The sequence below is a fragment of the Ursus maritimus genome, unplaced genomic scaffold, assembly GCF_017311325.1.
Source record: "Ursus maritimus isolate PB19 unplaced genomic scaffold, ASM1731132v1 scaffold_7, whole genome shotgun sequence".
Taxonomy (NCBI): domain Eukaryota; kingdom Metazoa; phylum Chordata; class Mammalia; order Carnivora; family Ursidae; genus Ursus; species Ursus maritimus.
This window is the reverse complement of record NW_024426885.1, coordinates 63751291-63768666: the sequence shown is the minus strand read 5'-3', so window position 1 is coordinate 63768666 and position 17376 is coordinate 63751291. Positions and strand designations below refer to the sequence as shown.

General features: G+C 48.0%; 1 protein-coding gene across 1 annotated transcript in view; it reads right to left on the bottom strand.

Annotated features, from left to right (window-relative positions):
- LOC103667987 (coiled-coil domain-containing protein 6) overlaps positions 1-16637 on the bottom strand; it is a 107425-nt gene extending 90788 nt beyond the window's left edge. The window contains exon 1 of the mRNA XM_040624773.1: positions 16201-16637. Within this exon, the coding sequence (XP_040480707.1) occupies positions 16201-16509 (309 nt within the window). The 5' untranslated portion in view covers positions 16510-16637. The remainder of the gene's footprint in view (positions 1-16200) is intronic.
- Between the last annotated feature and the right edge of the window lie 739 nt (positions 16638-17376).

Genomic DNA, 17376 nt, shown 5'->3' with positions numbered 1-17376 from the left:
CTTCACTCACACTCTCCTGGGGAAGTAAAAACCTACAAGTCCGCCAACATTCTGTCATCTGTAAAGTGTTCAACGCTGCCCAGGCCAAACACAGCCATGCCATTTTCATTTGTTCCTGAGCCAGTCCCAGGTCCTTCTGGCCCAAGACCCTCCACGGCCCTTCTCCTGCCCTGCAAGGTAGGGGTGACCTCTGAGGACTGCAACTTCCAGGTCCCTGAAGCCAGCTCACTTCCCCTGGACTCAGCCAGTAAGAGGCACTGGCAAGAGACTGGAGGGTGGGAGAAGGGAGATTAGGGTGTCTCTTCCCTTTCTTCTCCACCTCGCAGCATTCCTGTCTCTAGGCCCACCCCTGACCCCGGGCTCTGATAACACCTCCGCCTCCCTTTGTCTTCCAGGAGGAGGATGGGAGTGATGTCCTGCTGTTCCAGGACATCTCACTGCATTCCCCCAAGGAGTCAGCTTCTCAGCAACTCTCCCACTGAGGCAACCAGTCCTCGGATTAAATCCTCTCATTCTGCACAGTTTCCTTTTTCCAGTGTGAATTGATGGTCAATTCACCATCTTCCTTCAACCGTGGCATGGTCACTGCTTTCTCACCAGTCCCTCCTGACTGCCTCTGAGCTTCCTCACCCCAAGGTCTGCTTGGGCTTTCGATGCCCTTAGCCCAGGGCAGGGGGCACTCGGTTATTCATTAGAGGTTGCCTTGCTCCTAGAAGGATATCTCAAGTGCAGAGTTGGCACTTGGTAGGTATCCAAAAACTACGGAGTTAAATAAACACAAGCATACCTCATAAGCTTTTAAAAGTTAGAAGAAGGGGGTACCTGGGTGGCTCCGTCAGTTGAGCGTCCGACTTTTGGTTTCAGCTCAGGTCACGATCTCAGGGGGGTGAGATGGAACCCCACATCGGGCTCTCCGCTCAGCAGGGAGTCTGCTTGAGATTCCCTCCCCCTCTCCGTCTGCCCCTCCCCTCTGTTTAGGCTATCCCTAAAATGAATAAATAAATCTTTAAAAATAAATAAAAATAAATAAAAGTTAGAAGAAGGCCACAGGAAGAGAAAACTCTTGGAAACATCTTTCAGGGACAGAAGAAGGATGCTTTTGAGGGGAAACTGATTCTACAGATTCACCACCCATGAATTACAGCCATTTCCCAGACAATAGGGCAAAGACTTACATTATGAATTTAAATAAACAAAACTGTGCTATATTTCCAGCTCCTACAAGGAATTTCATAGAACCTTCCAGCCGCGCGAGGACAACACAGTAGTTACAGACAGGGCCTCCAGGGGCAGGCTGCCAAATCCTGGCCCCACCACCTACCGGCCAAACGAACCCTGGCAAGTTAACTTCCCGTACCTAGGCTCTCTCTTCTGGAAAGGTGGAATAATTGTGCCCTGTGGTTTTGTTTCAAGAGCTAACTCCAACAGTACACACTGGCACCATTAGTCATTATCTGCAGCGTAGCTCCAGGGGTCTCAAATTCAACTGCCATCACAACAGAAAGAAGCATGTGCAGCTGCCAGCGTGAGAAGTGAGAGGGATGGTGCCCAAGGCCTACCAGGGCATCCAGGCCTCTCCTCCGACGTTCTCATTCGGAACTCTCAAGCCAAACTGCCCGCTGTGGGCCAACGCACCTGCCAGTCTGCCATCCCTGAGCTCTAAACCAGTCTTCCCAGTGAAAGGAGAACACGGAGGCCCCAAAATAATATGTGCTTGTCGCCTGGCCCCACAAACAGTGAGAGGCCAAGAGGCCCCGTTCCCTCCGTGCCATTTCAGGCTCAGAAGGAAAGGAGAAATGAAACCAGAGGGCTGGTCACATGCGGCCAAATCAAAGGGGACACCTGAAGCGCACAGTCAGAGAGAGCTTCCAGAGAGGAAGAAATAAGGAAGTTGGTGGTAGAAGGGGCAGAAAAAGTGAAAGCAAACTGACAGCAGCTTGAGGAAGAAGAGGGGCTGAAGTCCTGAAAACCCGAGAGAGCCACTAAGGAAAGGACACTGGGGTGGCTTCATGAGAAAAAAGAAGACGGGCAAACCCATAATCACTGAACAAAGAGGGAAAAGGAAGACATGGGCTCGATGTGTCCCGAGGGCTTTCATAAGTCACATCGTTCATCCCTCACACCTGAGAGCTAAGATACGATGACCCATTTTTAGACAAGACGACACGATGCCAGGTAAAGTGCCATATGATCACAGACTAGGAAGAAGCAGAACTGAGATTTTTTTTTTTTAAGTCCTATGGGCTGTAAAATTGCCAGATAAAATACAGGATGCCCTGTTAAATTTGCATTTCACATCAGTTCTTAGTATACGCACGTTCCATGCGACATCTGGAACACACATATACTAAAAAATTACTCATTGTTTATTTCAACTTTAAATATGGCTCCTCATCCTGTTTTTATTTACTAAATCTGGCAACCCTATCTGGTTTCCAAATCTCTCTCCAGTATACCAAGTTCACTCAAAGAATCCTTGGGTGGAAAAACAGAAAGGAGCTAACGATAAAACTAAAAGGAGGGATAACGCACACAGGTGGCCTGATGGAGAATGCTAATCTGCAACACATAAAATTAAGAGTAAAAACAAAAAAGGTGAGCAGTGGCATGTGAGAACTACAGAAAGAATACACTGTACTTATGAAACGCAGCAAAGCCTAATGGTTTTCATCTGTGGGCTAACAAGTGAATTCCAGTTGCCTTTTCACATTGCCCAACAGAGATTCCAACGACCCAGAGCTGCAAGGCTCTGGGCCAAGTAAGAGCCAACCAAATAAAGGATTAAAGTCATTAGTGCTAATCTCCCTTACCTGAAAAAGAACGGGAGGGCATTCAAAGTAGCTTGGGAGGCCGACTGAAGAGAGACCAAAAGACTCCCTACAGTCTTGGCTTACAGCCACACCTCCTCAGCGACACAGCTAAGGGCCTTCCTGGGTTCAAGAAGGCTTACTTTAACTTAGTCACAATGCCAGCTGAGTCCCTGAATTATACACACTGTCCTCCTTGCCCCCTTCCATCAAACCAAAAGCCTTCACACCAGGACAGTAAAACCACAATGTGCTCTGATGAAATGTGTGTTCCTTCAACCTTCAAAAAGTCCCGAGGCGACCATTCCTATTGCTTGAGAGAGACCCAGAGGCAACAGAAAGAAAACAGGTCACTTGAGGAGTCCCTTACAAACAGAAAACTACTGGCCTCCCACAGACCTGACCCTGGAGCACAAGCTGGGGCTGTCCTTCCATCATCCGGATACTGCAAACCTGCAAAGTCAGTCAGTTTCAAAGACACTCAGGTTTTGGCTTCTGTTCTTTAGACCTGCAGCTAAACAACAGTGACACTCTTGTCTCAGCCATCAAAGCCCACCCTCTGGAACCCATACTCCTTGAAACAGGGTCAAAAGTTGCAGGACAGAGAAGCAGGCTTTGACTGTCCACTGCCCACAGTGCTAAAGACAGCAAACTAGGAAAACGCACGTTGGCTCTTTTTTCAAGAAATAACGGAAAGAGCCCTAGAACGAACCTACAAGAAAAACATGGATCTTTTAGAAGTACATGCTTGCCTCCTGCTCTCCTGTTACTCTGACACCACCGCACAGGCTGGCTTAATCCTGACTCACCAAACCCCAGGGAATCAGCCAAGTTCCCAGGCATCCCCAAGTGCCAGAGAACTGAAGGCCCTAAGAAGCCGACACAGAGCTCCCCAGGTTCAGGTCTCCAGAGAGCTCAGGCCCTGCTGCCTCCACTTCCTCCCGTCAGCTTTCCAGATGTTATTTTGATACCGCCATCTTACAGAATTATCAAGAACAGTTTTGATTTTGAAATACATTTTGGAAAACAACAGAAAGTATGGGGGGTTACTAATTATCTTACATACCATTTTCCACAGGAATAATAATTCACAAATTACCAAAACACTCGGATGCGTATGGTCTCATTTTACCCTTAACAACAACCGTGGGTTGCAAGCAACACCAGTATTAACCCTGAAGACTATCGTTTTAACAGGTAAGTCCACCAAGGTGCAAAGGCTCTGACTGCAAGAGAACTTACCCAGTAAAGCAGTGAGAGCCTCCACCAACTGGAACCCACGTCCCGTAGGGCCTGGTATCCTCTGGTGTGCCGCACTCCTTTCGCACAGTGAGCGACGCCAAGGTCGCACACCAAAACAATTCCACAGATATGCAAACGGTGGAAGACTGCACAGCAGGAAAAAACACCTACCTCTACGGGAACAACATACTGTTTCACATGAGTTAATGTACGAACCAGGACAAAAAATCAAAGAATCCAGCGCACGATAAATACATTCTGTATAAAACCACTTACATGTAGTTTAGAACTAAGCACAGCAAACCTACAGTGACAGAGTCAGTGCAAGGTGACTTTCTGGGGCGTGGTGACTGGAACAGAGTACAGGGCAGCTTGGCGGAGGAAATGCTGATAATAGCACGCATCTTGAGCAGGGTGAGGATGACACCAGTGAATTCACTTCTAAGTTCATTCAGCATGAATACGTGCATTCAAATCTTGTGCCCTTCACTGTAAGCATACCATTCTCCCATTAGTTTATAAAAAGTAAACCTGGGCACCCCACAAACAAATGCCGCAAAGTTTCCCGAGCATCTACTACTGCGTCAAGGCTGTGGAAAGATGCCAAGGATCCTCCAAATGGCAGAGCTTTTATGCACGAGTCACCATGCGAGGGACCCTCAGGCTGCCTGTGTTCAAATCCCTATTCTTTTTTTTTTTTTTTTTAAGATTTTATTTATCTATTTGACAGAGAGAGAAACAGCAAGAGAGGAAACACAAGCAGGGGGAGAGGGAGACGCAGGCTTTCCGCTGAGCAGGGAGCGCAACTTGGGGCTCGATGGACCCTGGGATCACGACCTGAGCCAAAGGCAGACCTGAGCCAAAGGCAGATGCTTAATGACCGAGCCACCCAGGCGCCCCTCAAATCCCTATTCTACCACTTACTGTGACCCTCAAGAGGTTGCTGACACTCCTGCACCTCACTGCTTCCCCCAGGACATGGAGATGGCAGAGGGTTGCTATGAGTCCCTAAATAAAGTGTTTGGAACTGTACCGGGCACACGGTAGGACTGTACCATGCAGCTACGATCATCACAGGGTAAGACAGATTCACAGGTGAAGCATGACAAAGTACCTGCCTTCAAACAGAAGGAAAACACAAATGTCTGCTCTGAGTAGCCAGAGCAGATTATGAAAACACAGAAATGCTCCTACTGTTCCCCTGTCCCCTCCCTCCCTCCCCCTTCTGCAGTTAGCCCCTGGATGGAACCCGGGAACAGACTTGCCCAGCAGGGTCCCACTCTCCTCCCCAGTCTGCTTCTTTCCCCACATTCAAGTTCCAGAGTCAGAGGGGAGTGTCCCTCCTGATACCAGCCCTGCCCCCATCTTCCTCTAGGTTAACTTCCATTTATCCTTCAGGTTTTCACTTAAAAATCACCTCCCGAGAAGGAGAAAGCCCTCCTTGACTATGGTCCCCATTTCTAGATTGAGTCAGGGGCCTTTCACCAACTTCCCATGTGCTGTCTCATCCCAGTTGTTTTATATGGAACACTGCCTAGTATACAGCAGGTGATCAATACATTAAAAAAAAAAATCCACTCTGACTGCGCTAGTCAGACTATTTTTAAGTATAGGTTATAAAATAAGTACAGAGAGACTGATTCCAGATTGGGACAGGGGCGAAGGGAGGGAGAAGGGAGAGCCTAAATGGCTGTGCTTAAGCAGAGGGGCAACTACTGGGGTGCTCTGGACAGGGCACAGGGGTGGACACAGTAAGGCCCACTAATGGAAGGTGACTGCGCCAGAAAGGGGTGCAGGGACTTCCCCTCCCCCTGGCCCCCGTGCACCGGAAGTACCCTTCCATCTAAGGCAGGGAGTCTGCTACCCTGGAAACACTCCCTCAGGCCTGGCATCCTGGGAATTTGCTGTGGTAATGGGGTAGCCCTGACCAGTCTCGCTGAAGAAACTAGGAGGAAAAGGCCCACAACAAAACAAAGATAAAACTTATCAGGAACTGATTTATAGCCGCCCTCCCACGGGCTGCGCAGCCTGGCGCTGAAGCTCCGAGCACGGGCCTGCGTTCAAATCCTCACCCCACCTGGCTGACCTGGACAGGCTGGCAAGTGACCCAACCTGAGCCCACCCGTGCTCGTGTGGAGCTGCGCACGACGGCAGCCCTGATCCCACAGGAGGGCAGCGAGGGTCCAGTAAGACGCTATAGGCAAACCCTTCCCAAACAAACCCGTTTGTTGAAGGACAGAAAAGAACCAGATGTGGGAGAGGCAACAGGCAATAAAAACCAAAGGTGGTGCAAGATATCCACAGCACTTTAATTACAACGTTTTTAGGAAGCCTGGGTGGCTCAGTCAGTTAAACGAGACTGCCTTCAGCGCAGGTCATGATCCTGGAGTCCCTAGGATCGAGTCCCGCAAGGGGATGGATCTTCACTCAGCAGGGAGCCTGCTTCTCCCTCTGCCTCTGCCTACCACTCTCCCTGCCTGTGAGCACTTTCTGTCTCTGACAAATAAATAAAATCTTTAAAAATAAAAAATCAAAAAAATAAAATGTTTTTAGGTCCAGGGGTGACCGGGTGGCTCAGTCGTTTGAGTGGCCAACTCTTGGTTTGTGCAGCTCAAGTCATAACCTCAGGGTCCTGGGATAGAGCCCGGCCTCTGGCTCCTCCGTGCTCAGTGGGGAGTCTGCTGCAGGACTCTCTCTCCCCCTCTGCAACCCATCCTCACTCATGCTCTCTAAAATAAATAAATAAATTTTTAAAACTATATGTTTTTAGGACCAAATTCATAACTTCAACACCAGGACCACAAAAAAACAGCTAGCTGCTTTTGTGGATCAGAGCACATTTTTTCCTTTAAAAAAAAAAAAAGTTTTTAAGTCCCTAAGAATAGAGGTTATCAGGGGCTGGAGGTAAGGGAAAATGGAGTTTTTGTTTAAGAACTGTCCAGAGACAGTTTCTGTTTGGGATAATAAAAAAAGTTCTGGAGATGGTGGGGTGACGATGGCTGCCCAACATTGTGAATGTACTTAATGCCACTGAACTGTACACTTAAAAATGATTAAACTGGTAACTTAATGTTGCATATAGTTTACAATTTTTTTTTTAAATCACACCAAAAAAGTCACTGGTCCTCTTCACTGGATATATAAGATAATTCTCAATAACAAGGTTACAGGGGCACTTGGGTGGCTTAGTCAGTGGGGCATCTGACTTTGGCTCAGGTCATGATTTCGGGGTCCTGGGATTGAGCCCCACATCAGGCTCCCTGCTCAGGGGGGAGTCTGCTTCTCCCTCTCCCCCCCACCCCTGCTTGTGCTCACGTGTGCTCACGCTCTCTCTCTCTCATATAAATAAAATCTTTAAAAAAAAAAAAAGGCTACATGCATTCAAGGTTCAAAATGATGTGAAATAATTAATATACTTTACAAAAGAAATGGCACCTTAGCAATTACTGATCTCTACCTGAAGAAGTCCGAGACTCTTCTTTCCGGAATATATACTTAAATTGTACTCTTTGGTTAACAAAGATGTTAAGATCATCTAGCCATTTTTCCCCCCCTCAAATTTTAGTGTTTCTATAATCAGGAGCTACTAAATGAAGCAGAGACACAATGTTTTGACTCTCTGCAAATGTCTTTGTTTAGATAAATTAAGGCCTGTCTAGTGAAGACCAAAAAAAAAAAAAAAAACCCTCAATAGAATAAAAGTTAACAGGGAAAAAACTTACCACTTACATGCAAATAATGTCACAAGTCGAGAAGCTCTTTCTATAATTAAACACCAAATAAATCATTTTTCTCAAGACTATTTTAGCCTTTCTACCTCAATCTCAAGAACACCAACAGCACTGAAAAGACTCTTTGCTTAGGAGGGCAATGCATGCCATGTTGAATCTCGTGCAGGTACTAGATTTCTAAGAACTTCCTTTGGCTCATGCATACTCCATGTTTTCATTCTTTCACTTTCCTCTTTCCTTCTATGGAAAACTTTTTTGCATCATGACCAACGTCTGGCTGCATATCCCAGCGCTGCTCCTCAGTACCTAGTGGCCTCATTTGATCCGAAGTGCCCTGAGATGCCCTGGAGGGTATTAACCAGATCACTCTGGACACACACCTGGCACCCACAGCAGGCTGGTTTGATCTGGAACAGATGCGTGGAAGATTATCCCGTCAATCAACACTGCTTTTTTAAAAAACTGGAATCTGGAATTGCCCATAAACTAGTATCTCTAATTAACTGTAACGTACAAAGTCTTTACTTTCACATAGCTCTGGATTAAGGACTTAGGAAATCCGATCCGTCCAACAATATTCCATGAAAGGAACATGGGTGGGCCTCGGGGTGTAACAGGAATAGAGGCAAACCACCTAGATAATTTCCATCTACAGGCAGATGCAAATTATGAAATTAAAATATCAATGACATTTCTTTTCAATCATCACCACATAAGACAGAAAATTAAAAACAAACAAAAAGCCCCCGGTGCCCACCTGGCCACAGACGAATTGAGCAACGGCTCTCCCCATCTCCCGGCCTTACAAAATACACTACAGGCTAATGAAACTGTGAGTGAAATTATGACACATCGTTTCTCTTAAAGGTACTCTACAAAACAGAGAGGGTGATACAGCCCTCCCTGGAACCAGGACAAGGGTCCGCTGAACTTCCTCTCTTGCTTCCACCTGCATGTGGGTGATTTCTGCATTCCCAACTCTCTGGACTGGAAAGTGCTGGAGAAGGAAGAAGGACCATTCCCTCTGCTCTTAATTCCCTACGGCACCACGCCAGGGCCAAGCTGGATGAAAGTCAAGTGCAATCCTTGGCTGGCTGCTAGAGAAGCCCTTACATTCCTTCTGGATATTTCAGAGTACTGGCACACAGTAGGCCGTTCACAAGTACTTGTAGGTGGAATGGTGCCTATTTCAGGCTATATTCACCACATGCCATTTTGTGCCTGACTGAGGAGGCAAAGGGAAAAAGAAATCACAGAAAACTTCCCATCATTAGGGACACCTGGGTGGCACAGCGGTTAAGCGTCTGCCTTCGGCTCAGGGCGTGATCCCGGCGTTATGGGATCGAGCCCCACATCAGGCTCCTCCGCTGTGAGCCTGCTTCTTCCTCTCCCACTCCCCCTGCTTGTGTTCCCTCTCTCGCTGGCTGTCTCTATGTCTGTCGAATAAATAAATAAAATCTTTAAAAAAAAAAAAAAGAAAACTTCCCATCATTAAATAAGTATTACAAAACCGGGTGCCTGGGTGGCTCAGTCAGTTAAGCGTCTGCCTTCAGCTCAGGTCATGATCCTGGGGTCCTGGCTGGGGTTGAACCCCAAGCTGGGCTCCCTGCTCAGGAGGGAGTCTGCTTCTCCTTTGCCCTTCCCCTCGCTCGTGCTAATAAATAAATATTTTTTTAATTTTATAATGAATTTTAATCACTAAATTGCACCCCATACATCAGATCTAGGGACCAATAGTAAGTAAGGGGGTGAGTTATTTCTAAATAACCATAAATCAAACTATTAACCCTTTTGAGCATTATTCTCCCTAAAAAAGAACACTTCCACAAGTGAGATTTGTAATTTACTGGAATGAGCACTGGAATAAAATTCATCGCTATAAACTTGACAGCCATAAAAGATAAGAAAATTCGACAGTACTGGGGAAGAAGGAAGAGTCTGCAAGTTAACACCCGCCCCCCCGAGATCCTGACAATTAGAAACATTTTCCAGAGCATTCGTTTCCCTGTCAAGAAAGTTTCAACCACCACCAAAGAAGAACACACTGAACCTGGGAACATTTACTTCACCACCTTTGACAATAATTCAATCCATCTAAAAGCAGCTGCACTGTGACTGAAAACAAAAAGCAACTCCTACCCACTGAGGGAAGAAGTATGGGAGGGAAAGAGGAAGAAGACTCGAGGAAGATCTCCTCGTTCAGCCTGGCTGTCTTTAACAGCTCAGGTTAGCATTTCTAGGTGTAAATGCGTTGATCTCTGCAAGGAATGATTTAAGGAAAAAAACGCAAGGACACGGTGCGTAACACTATTATCAAGGCCCTGAAGCTGCACTCTGCTAGCCACGCGTGGGCACACACAGGGGTTCAGCAAGGCTCCGGACCCCATCTGCAGCTACTTCCCCAGCTAGAGCTGCAGGGACTGGTAACTGCACAGATGCGCTGTTTCCCAGAGGCAGGTGTGGGGCACCGTAACATTAACAAAAGTTATATAAGAAACACCAGAGTGATCTGTCACCATCACCAAAACTGAAGTGGTAAATCGGAACACTTCCAACAGAGCCACTTTTTCCCCGAAAAGCCTGGCTCAAGAATCCTTGGAAAGGGGAACCTAAAGACACTTTGTCCCTTTCAGAGGTGCAATGTATCATGAACATCTAGATATATGCTACAAGGTAGCCTACAACATCACCCATGGTTAGAAGGCAAGAGCTTGGGAAGCAGGTTGAGGGTAGTAGTCCCCCCAAGTATACAGTGTATCCATTCATCCACCTGGTCGGCCTTACAAAATCCACTACAGGCTAATGAAACTGTGAGTGAATATGACACATGCATGGTCAGGAGACAGGGACGCCCTCACCCAGTTAAAAACAAAACCAAAAACCTCCACCACCCAATGCCTCCGGAGTCAAGCCAGCATACCCCTGAATATCTACCGCATGCCAGGCACTGAGGAATAGGAGTAAACAAAGCAATTCTGCCCCTGAAAGGGATTTACGCATCTGCCAGGGGAAACCTATGTGATGGGGCGTGGAAGGAGCGACAGAGGAGTCCTGTGGGACCCCATGAACGGGCACATAATCCACCGTGTGGCTGGCAAAGAGGCACTGCCGTGCGCACTGGGCTGGGGGTGGAAAAGGCAGTGAAGTCTACCTAGATTTACGAGGTAGAAGGGAAGGGAGGAGTAAGGAATAAGACTAAGGGCAGGAAGTATATCCCAGAGCAGTCAGAGAAAGCTATTAAAATTCCAGGAACTAGCAGTTCAACCAAGTGAGAGCTTCAAGAATGCGAGGGGTCCATCTGTGAAGCATGCAGGGGCCAGACCAAGCAGAGCCTGGCAAACAACCAGAAAGTCTACCTGGATCCAGAAGGTAATGGAGAGCCACTGAAAGTTTGTAAATAAGCAATAACTATTTCAGGTTTTTGCTGTAAGGCAGTCTCTCTGGTCTTGAACAAGAGTCACCACGAACCAGGTACTGGTGATTCTCTCAACTATTCCCAGCAAAACCAATCAGGAGAACACCGCAAAAAATCTCCTCTAATGTTTTGTGTTTTTTTAATCAGATACAAAAATACATTATATGAAATACAACAGAACGGGCGTATGAACACGAAGAACTTTAACTGCAGAAGAAATCTAACAATATAGCCTTTTTAAGAAGACTAACTTGTGTACAATTAGACCCAACCGTGAGGTCATACATTTCTCAAAGTTGCATCTTAGGTTGGGTGTTTCCATTAAGAATCTAAGGGGGAAAAAAACTTTAACAGGAAACACACACACACACACACACACACACACACATATACACACCACCATCACCACCACCACACCTCTTTACAAGGGCAATGTCAATCCGACAGCTTCAGAGTCTGCCAAAATGAAGTCTTAAAAATGGAAAATAGTGTATTAGGCTTCCAGAGTAAATAATCCCAAATCCACAACATTTACTATATGGTGGCTTTTATTGGTTAATGAGACCATGACACTGCTGATGTTTAAAATAGCCAGGTCTTCTAATCATGCCATACCAACCTCTTTTTCTACAATAACCTCAAAATGCCTTTTTATTTATGTATTTCCCTAAACTTCTATAATAAAGTACTAATTTTATAGAGAAACATACTTAAATACTAGTGACTTGTTTCAGGCCTTTATTTTCAAACCAGACACATGGTGAAGGTCTGAACTGGTCTAGAAAAAGCACACACCTTAGAAAAAGAGCCATGTCAGCTGTGAAGCTCTGCTTCTACTCTGAGAATCCCAGCAACTAACTAGTCTAGAATGGTGAGGCCATCCAGTGACTGCCCACTACTGCATTTCCTCATCTGCTCAGAGACCACCACCCACGGACACCTCTCACTACAATGAATCAGATCATCACCAATTACACTTTCACCCACAATACAAGCTGATAGATCTAGCCTAACAGCTAAAAGCTACTCAACAGAGTTAGTGAGCATTTGTTTTTTGTTTATTTTCTCCACTCCAAAGAAGAAATTATGATCTACAATCAGCATCCTGGTTCCACTGCTGATTTACTGGCAGAAATTGGATAAGCACTCAAAACATTCCATTCCACCCCTAAGCCCCAAGGAAAACACACTAGGGCCAAGCTTGTAACTCCCAGATGCTCTAGGTACTTGGACACATGGATGAGGACCTCATACAGTGGATTCTTCCCTGCAGATAATGCTGACCTCTATCATACATATGCCGAGAACACAGACCCATAAACCAGTCCAATCCATTATTAAATGGATAGCTTGATCCAAATAAGCACTTATATACCAAAACAGACAAAAATGACCACAGTTAAGAGTTCTGTTAGCCTTTGGACTGGTTTCTAAAAGAGCGCAGGTGGGGAGTGCGGGGGGTGCCTGGGTGGCTCAGTCAGTTAAGTGGCCAACTCTTGATTTCAGCTCAGGTCACAATCTCAGGGTTATGGGATAGAGCCCTGCATCGGGCTCCACACTCAGTGAGGAGTCTGCCTGAGGATATTCTCTCCCTCTCTGTCTCTCTCCACCCCTCCCCCCACTTACACGCTCTCTTTAAAATAAATAAATCTTTAAAAAAAAAAAAAAAAAGAGGGCACAACACTGAGGTATCACTACACACCTATCAGAATGGCCAAAATCCAAAAGCCAAAATGCTGGCAAGGATGTGGAGCAACAGGAACTCTCATTCACTGCTGGCAGGAATGCAAAATGGTACAGCCACTTTGGAAAGATAATTAGGCAGTTTCTTAACAAAATTAAAAATACCCTTACCATACAATCCAGTAATTGCTCTCCTTGGTATTTACCCAAAGGAGCAGAAATCTTTTGTCCACACATAACCCTCAACACAGATGTTTATTGTAGCTCTGTTTAAAAATGCCAAAAGTTGGAAGCCACCAAGTCCTTCGGTAGGTTAATGGATAACTATGAAGACAGTAAAAAAGATCAGCGGTTGCTAGGTTAGGGAGGGATAAAAAGACAGAGCATAGAGGATTTTTAAGGCACTTGGTCTACTGAGTATGATGCTATAATGGTAAAACCACAGAATGTACAAACAGCAAGAATGAGCCCTAATGTAAACTACGGACCTGGGTGATTATGATGTGTCAAAGTTGGTTCACCAGTTGAAACAAATGTACCACTCTGGAGGGGAATGTTGATAATGGGGGAGGGAAAGAAGGACAGGGAGTATATGAGAAATCTCTGCACCTTCCGTACAATTTTGCTGCAAACCTAAAACAGCTCTGAAAAATAAGCTATTTAAAAAAAGAAAGAGAGAGAGATTGAGAGGATACCTCTCCTCCAGGGTGTGGATGACATCCATAATGTTTATAAATGTGCTCAAGAACATGAGAGTTAATATTATATGTAAAGGAAATAATAAAGGGCAGGAAGGCAAGTAATAGGATTATGGTGCCATTTTCCCTTCAAATTAACTACAATAGTGAAAAATCTAGCAAGGCCTTCATTTAATTGAATACAAGCTTTATCACAAACTTTCTAGGCAGCTACGAACAAGGGCTATGTTTAAGTTAGAGTTGTCACGGGTTATGCAGCTTAACCTTGACACAAATTACGATACGGTATTGTTCAATGGACCCCTTACACCCACAGACCCATTTCATGTAGTCACACACATTTCTCCTCCCAAATTACATACCTGAGAGGTCAAAACCACTTCAACACAATCTGGGTCCCAGATCAGTTAACGAAACTCTCAAAAGCTTAAAGGAATCTCTTCTCTGCCTTTGCTTTAGTAACACCTGCCAAGTCCTAGGGAACCAGGTAAACCACAGGCATTTTTATTTGTCTCCCTGAATATATGAATCAGAGATTAAAGAAGAACTGAGCGGCTTTTGGTACTTGTAGGCTGTCATCTAAAACAATTTTAAAACTCTACTCAGGAAGGCCACAGGACATTTCACAAAGTATATTCGGTTGGATGTCAGTTTTAGCTGAGGGTGAAATAAAGCCACCACCTTACACACTCTTCAAACCAAGTGTTCAGAAGGCCTCTCATCTTATACACCAGGAATGAACATGTTTGTCCGTGCAAAGCCAACGTGTTTGTGTACAATTTACAGACCTACTTATAATATGGTCAAGTGTCAAACAGATACCCTTTCATAGTACCTCCACCCCCTAATCCTCTCCCAAACAAACAAAAACAGCCTGAATTGCTCACTGTATGCAAGAGGCTAGGGATTCTGTTTCATAAAGTTTTACTACTTTCCGTGGCTCACATTCTCCAAGAGACTAACCCTCTCATTTACTAACTCAAACCTTAAATAAACTGCTTCCACCAACTTCCCCCTCTTCTCAAACCCCCACTCAGCAGAGACATCTCTCTCGGCCAAGAAAGCTACAGAGGAGGCTTGGAAGTGGCTGCCTCTGCAAATTCCTCCCCCTTCCTACCGAAAGGGCACTTCAAGAACTTGACAGTCTGGAAACGCGTGAATGTTGCTCCAATTCCATTCACCAGGACTGGATTTGAGCATGCAAAGTGTCTTTCTACAATCAATTTCTATTTAGGCTGCCAATTACACTCAAACTTTGGTGGAAATCTGCTTCCTAAGCAAATTCAGAATGCCATCCAGGTCCCATGTATGAGCTAGCATTGGGGAGCATACACACCCACTCACACATACACACTCACTCCTCCGCTCAAGACTTTTTCTGGCACAGGGGCATCCTAAACTTGCCTCATTTCATTTCCAGACTGTCATCTTTGATCCATTCCCAAATTCATGCCTTCTTCTCCATCTGAAGGTTCAGTCTAATCAGCTATTGTGCAGCAACTATGGTGATTTATCCCCTTGATTTCTTGACATTTTCTTCTCTGCTCCTGGCTGGGAAACTGTTTTGATCTGAATAGAGTTGTCTGTATGGAGATTCTGCATGTTAATGATGTGCTAGCTGGCAGGGATATTAGGTGAGAGCACACGGTGTACTTTTGCCAGTTATGTTTCGCCTCATCACGGCTATAGGGGCCTTTCTAATCGCCTGCCACACCAGGAAGGAGACAACACCTAATCTTACCCTCTTGGGGGGGGGGGGCTACGTGGAAACAGAACAGACAGCCTGTTCTCTCATCAAGAATCTGGACTCAGAGGCAAAATACCCCTAGGCACTACACCACCAAGGAAGCAAACACACGTACATCTTGCTCGGCAAGGGAAAAGGAGTCAGTCGATATCCTTCACCATGGTTTGAGCCTGTCCAAGCTTCACACCCTTCACTCTGCTCAGGCTAGTATAAGATGCTGCATTCGCCCGGCTATATTTCCCAAGGAAAGGACTTCCAACTAAGGTGGGAGCATCAGCTCCGGTACCCGCCCTTCCCTCTCAATCCTGGCCAGAAAACTCCACTTCCCGGATTCCCAGCCACTCTCTCCCGCCCCCTCCCAGGGCGATCAAGCTAGCGCCGTCCAGATGCCAGCGAAGTGCCCAACCCAGCTACGCACCCCCCAGCACCCCAAGCCAGGCCCCTGGAACTGACTCTGGGTTCCTTCCTCTCCCACAGCCTAGGGATCCCCAGATTCTGGACGCACCGCCCCCCCACCCCCAGGCAGACTAGGACTGAAAAAAGTCCCACCCCGCCCCCCAGCCACGCCACCAGCCTCCAGGACTGCCCGGGAGGGGCCTCCTCCCCAGAGGCGAAAAAGGAACGTGGGTGGTTGTCCAGCAGCTTTCTCCCACACCCCTAGAGGAGCCTGACCCCCAGGGGAGGCCAGACTCGCGTGGCCCCGGGGGGACACCTCCCTCTCCCCCACCCCCCGGGGGCCAGCAGTTCTTGGCAGAGTGTATGCTTGCTGCGGGTTCCCGGGAGCCTCGGGGAGTTCGGGGGCTGCCTGGTCCAGCTGCAGCCTCTCCCGGAGGCGGGCGGAGGTCGGCGCCACGGCGCGTCCCCGGGGGTCACTCACGATGGTCACGCTGGCTTTGCGCAGGTCGCGGTTCTCCTCCTGCAGCGCCTTGCACTTGAGTTTGTAGGTCTCCAGCTCGATCTTCAGCACCTTGTTCTCCTGCTGCAGCGAGGCCAGGCGGTTGGTGAGCTCCTCCAGGCGGAACGGCGAGATGACAATGCCCCCCGACTTCCCACCGCCGCCGCCTCCCCCGCCGCTACCGCCACCGCCGCCGCCCGAGGTCGACGAGCAGGAGGACTGCATGGCGGCCGAGCTGCTGCTGTTGCCCCCCGCCCCGTCCGTGTCGCTCTCGCTGGCGCTGTCCGCCATGGCTGCAGCGGGCTGGGGAAAGGAGGAGGAGGAGCAGGGAGGCGGCGGTGGCGGCGAAGGCTGGACTGCGAATGAGTGGGCGCCGGGCGAGCACAGGGGAGCGCCGAGCTGGGCGCCTGGCAGCAGGGCGCAGACTCCGAGCGGCGGCGAGAGAAAGAGAGGGAGCTTCCCGCTGCCAAGGGACCTCCTCTGCCAGAGAACAGAGACCCCGCCCGGGCTCGGGCAGTACTGCACTGGGGCTCGCTCCAGCCGGGCCTGGCGCGCTCGCTTAGGCCGCCCTACAAAGCTGGCGGAAAGCTCCGGGACCCGCCCGCCGCCGCCGCCGCCGCCGCGGCCCGCCTCCCGGCGCCGGCCCGCGGTCCACGGACGCGTGGGCCCGGCGGGTGCGGGAAGGCCAGGCCAGCCTCCGCACCAGCTGCGCGCCGACCGCACGTGTTCCGAGGGAGGGCCTCCTGGCCCCCCGACCTAAGCCCCCCGCCGCCCAGCCTCTTCCGGGCTCGCACCGGCTCCGGGGAAAAGGAAACCCAGTGCCCTGCTAGCCTCGCAGGTGCTGGGGACACGTGGAAAGGTCACACCGGCTCCCGCATCCAGCCCTGGCCGAGCCGTGGCCCCATCTTCCGCGGGAGTGCGTGTGCTCCTGTCTCCCTCTGTTTCAAACATAGACGCAGCCCTTTCAGTTTTATCTTCTCGGTGAGCTTAACTGGGAAGCCTAGGATAGCGCTAAGAGAACAGAAAGTTCCCCCGCCAGGAGCCGAGTGGGGTGAAACAACAGCAGCCACAGGTTGACCTCCTTAAGAAATAACTTGGCGGAAGAGACACGCCGCCTTCTTTACTCCTCCTCCTAATAATCTCATAAACCGTACCGCG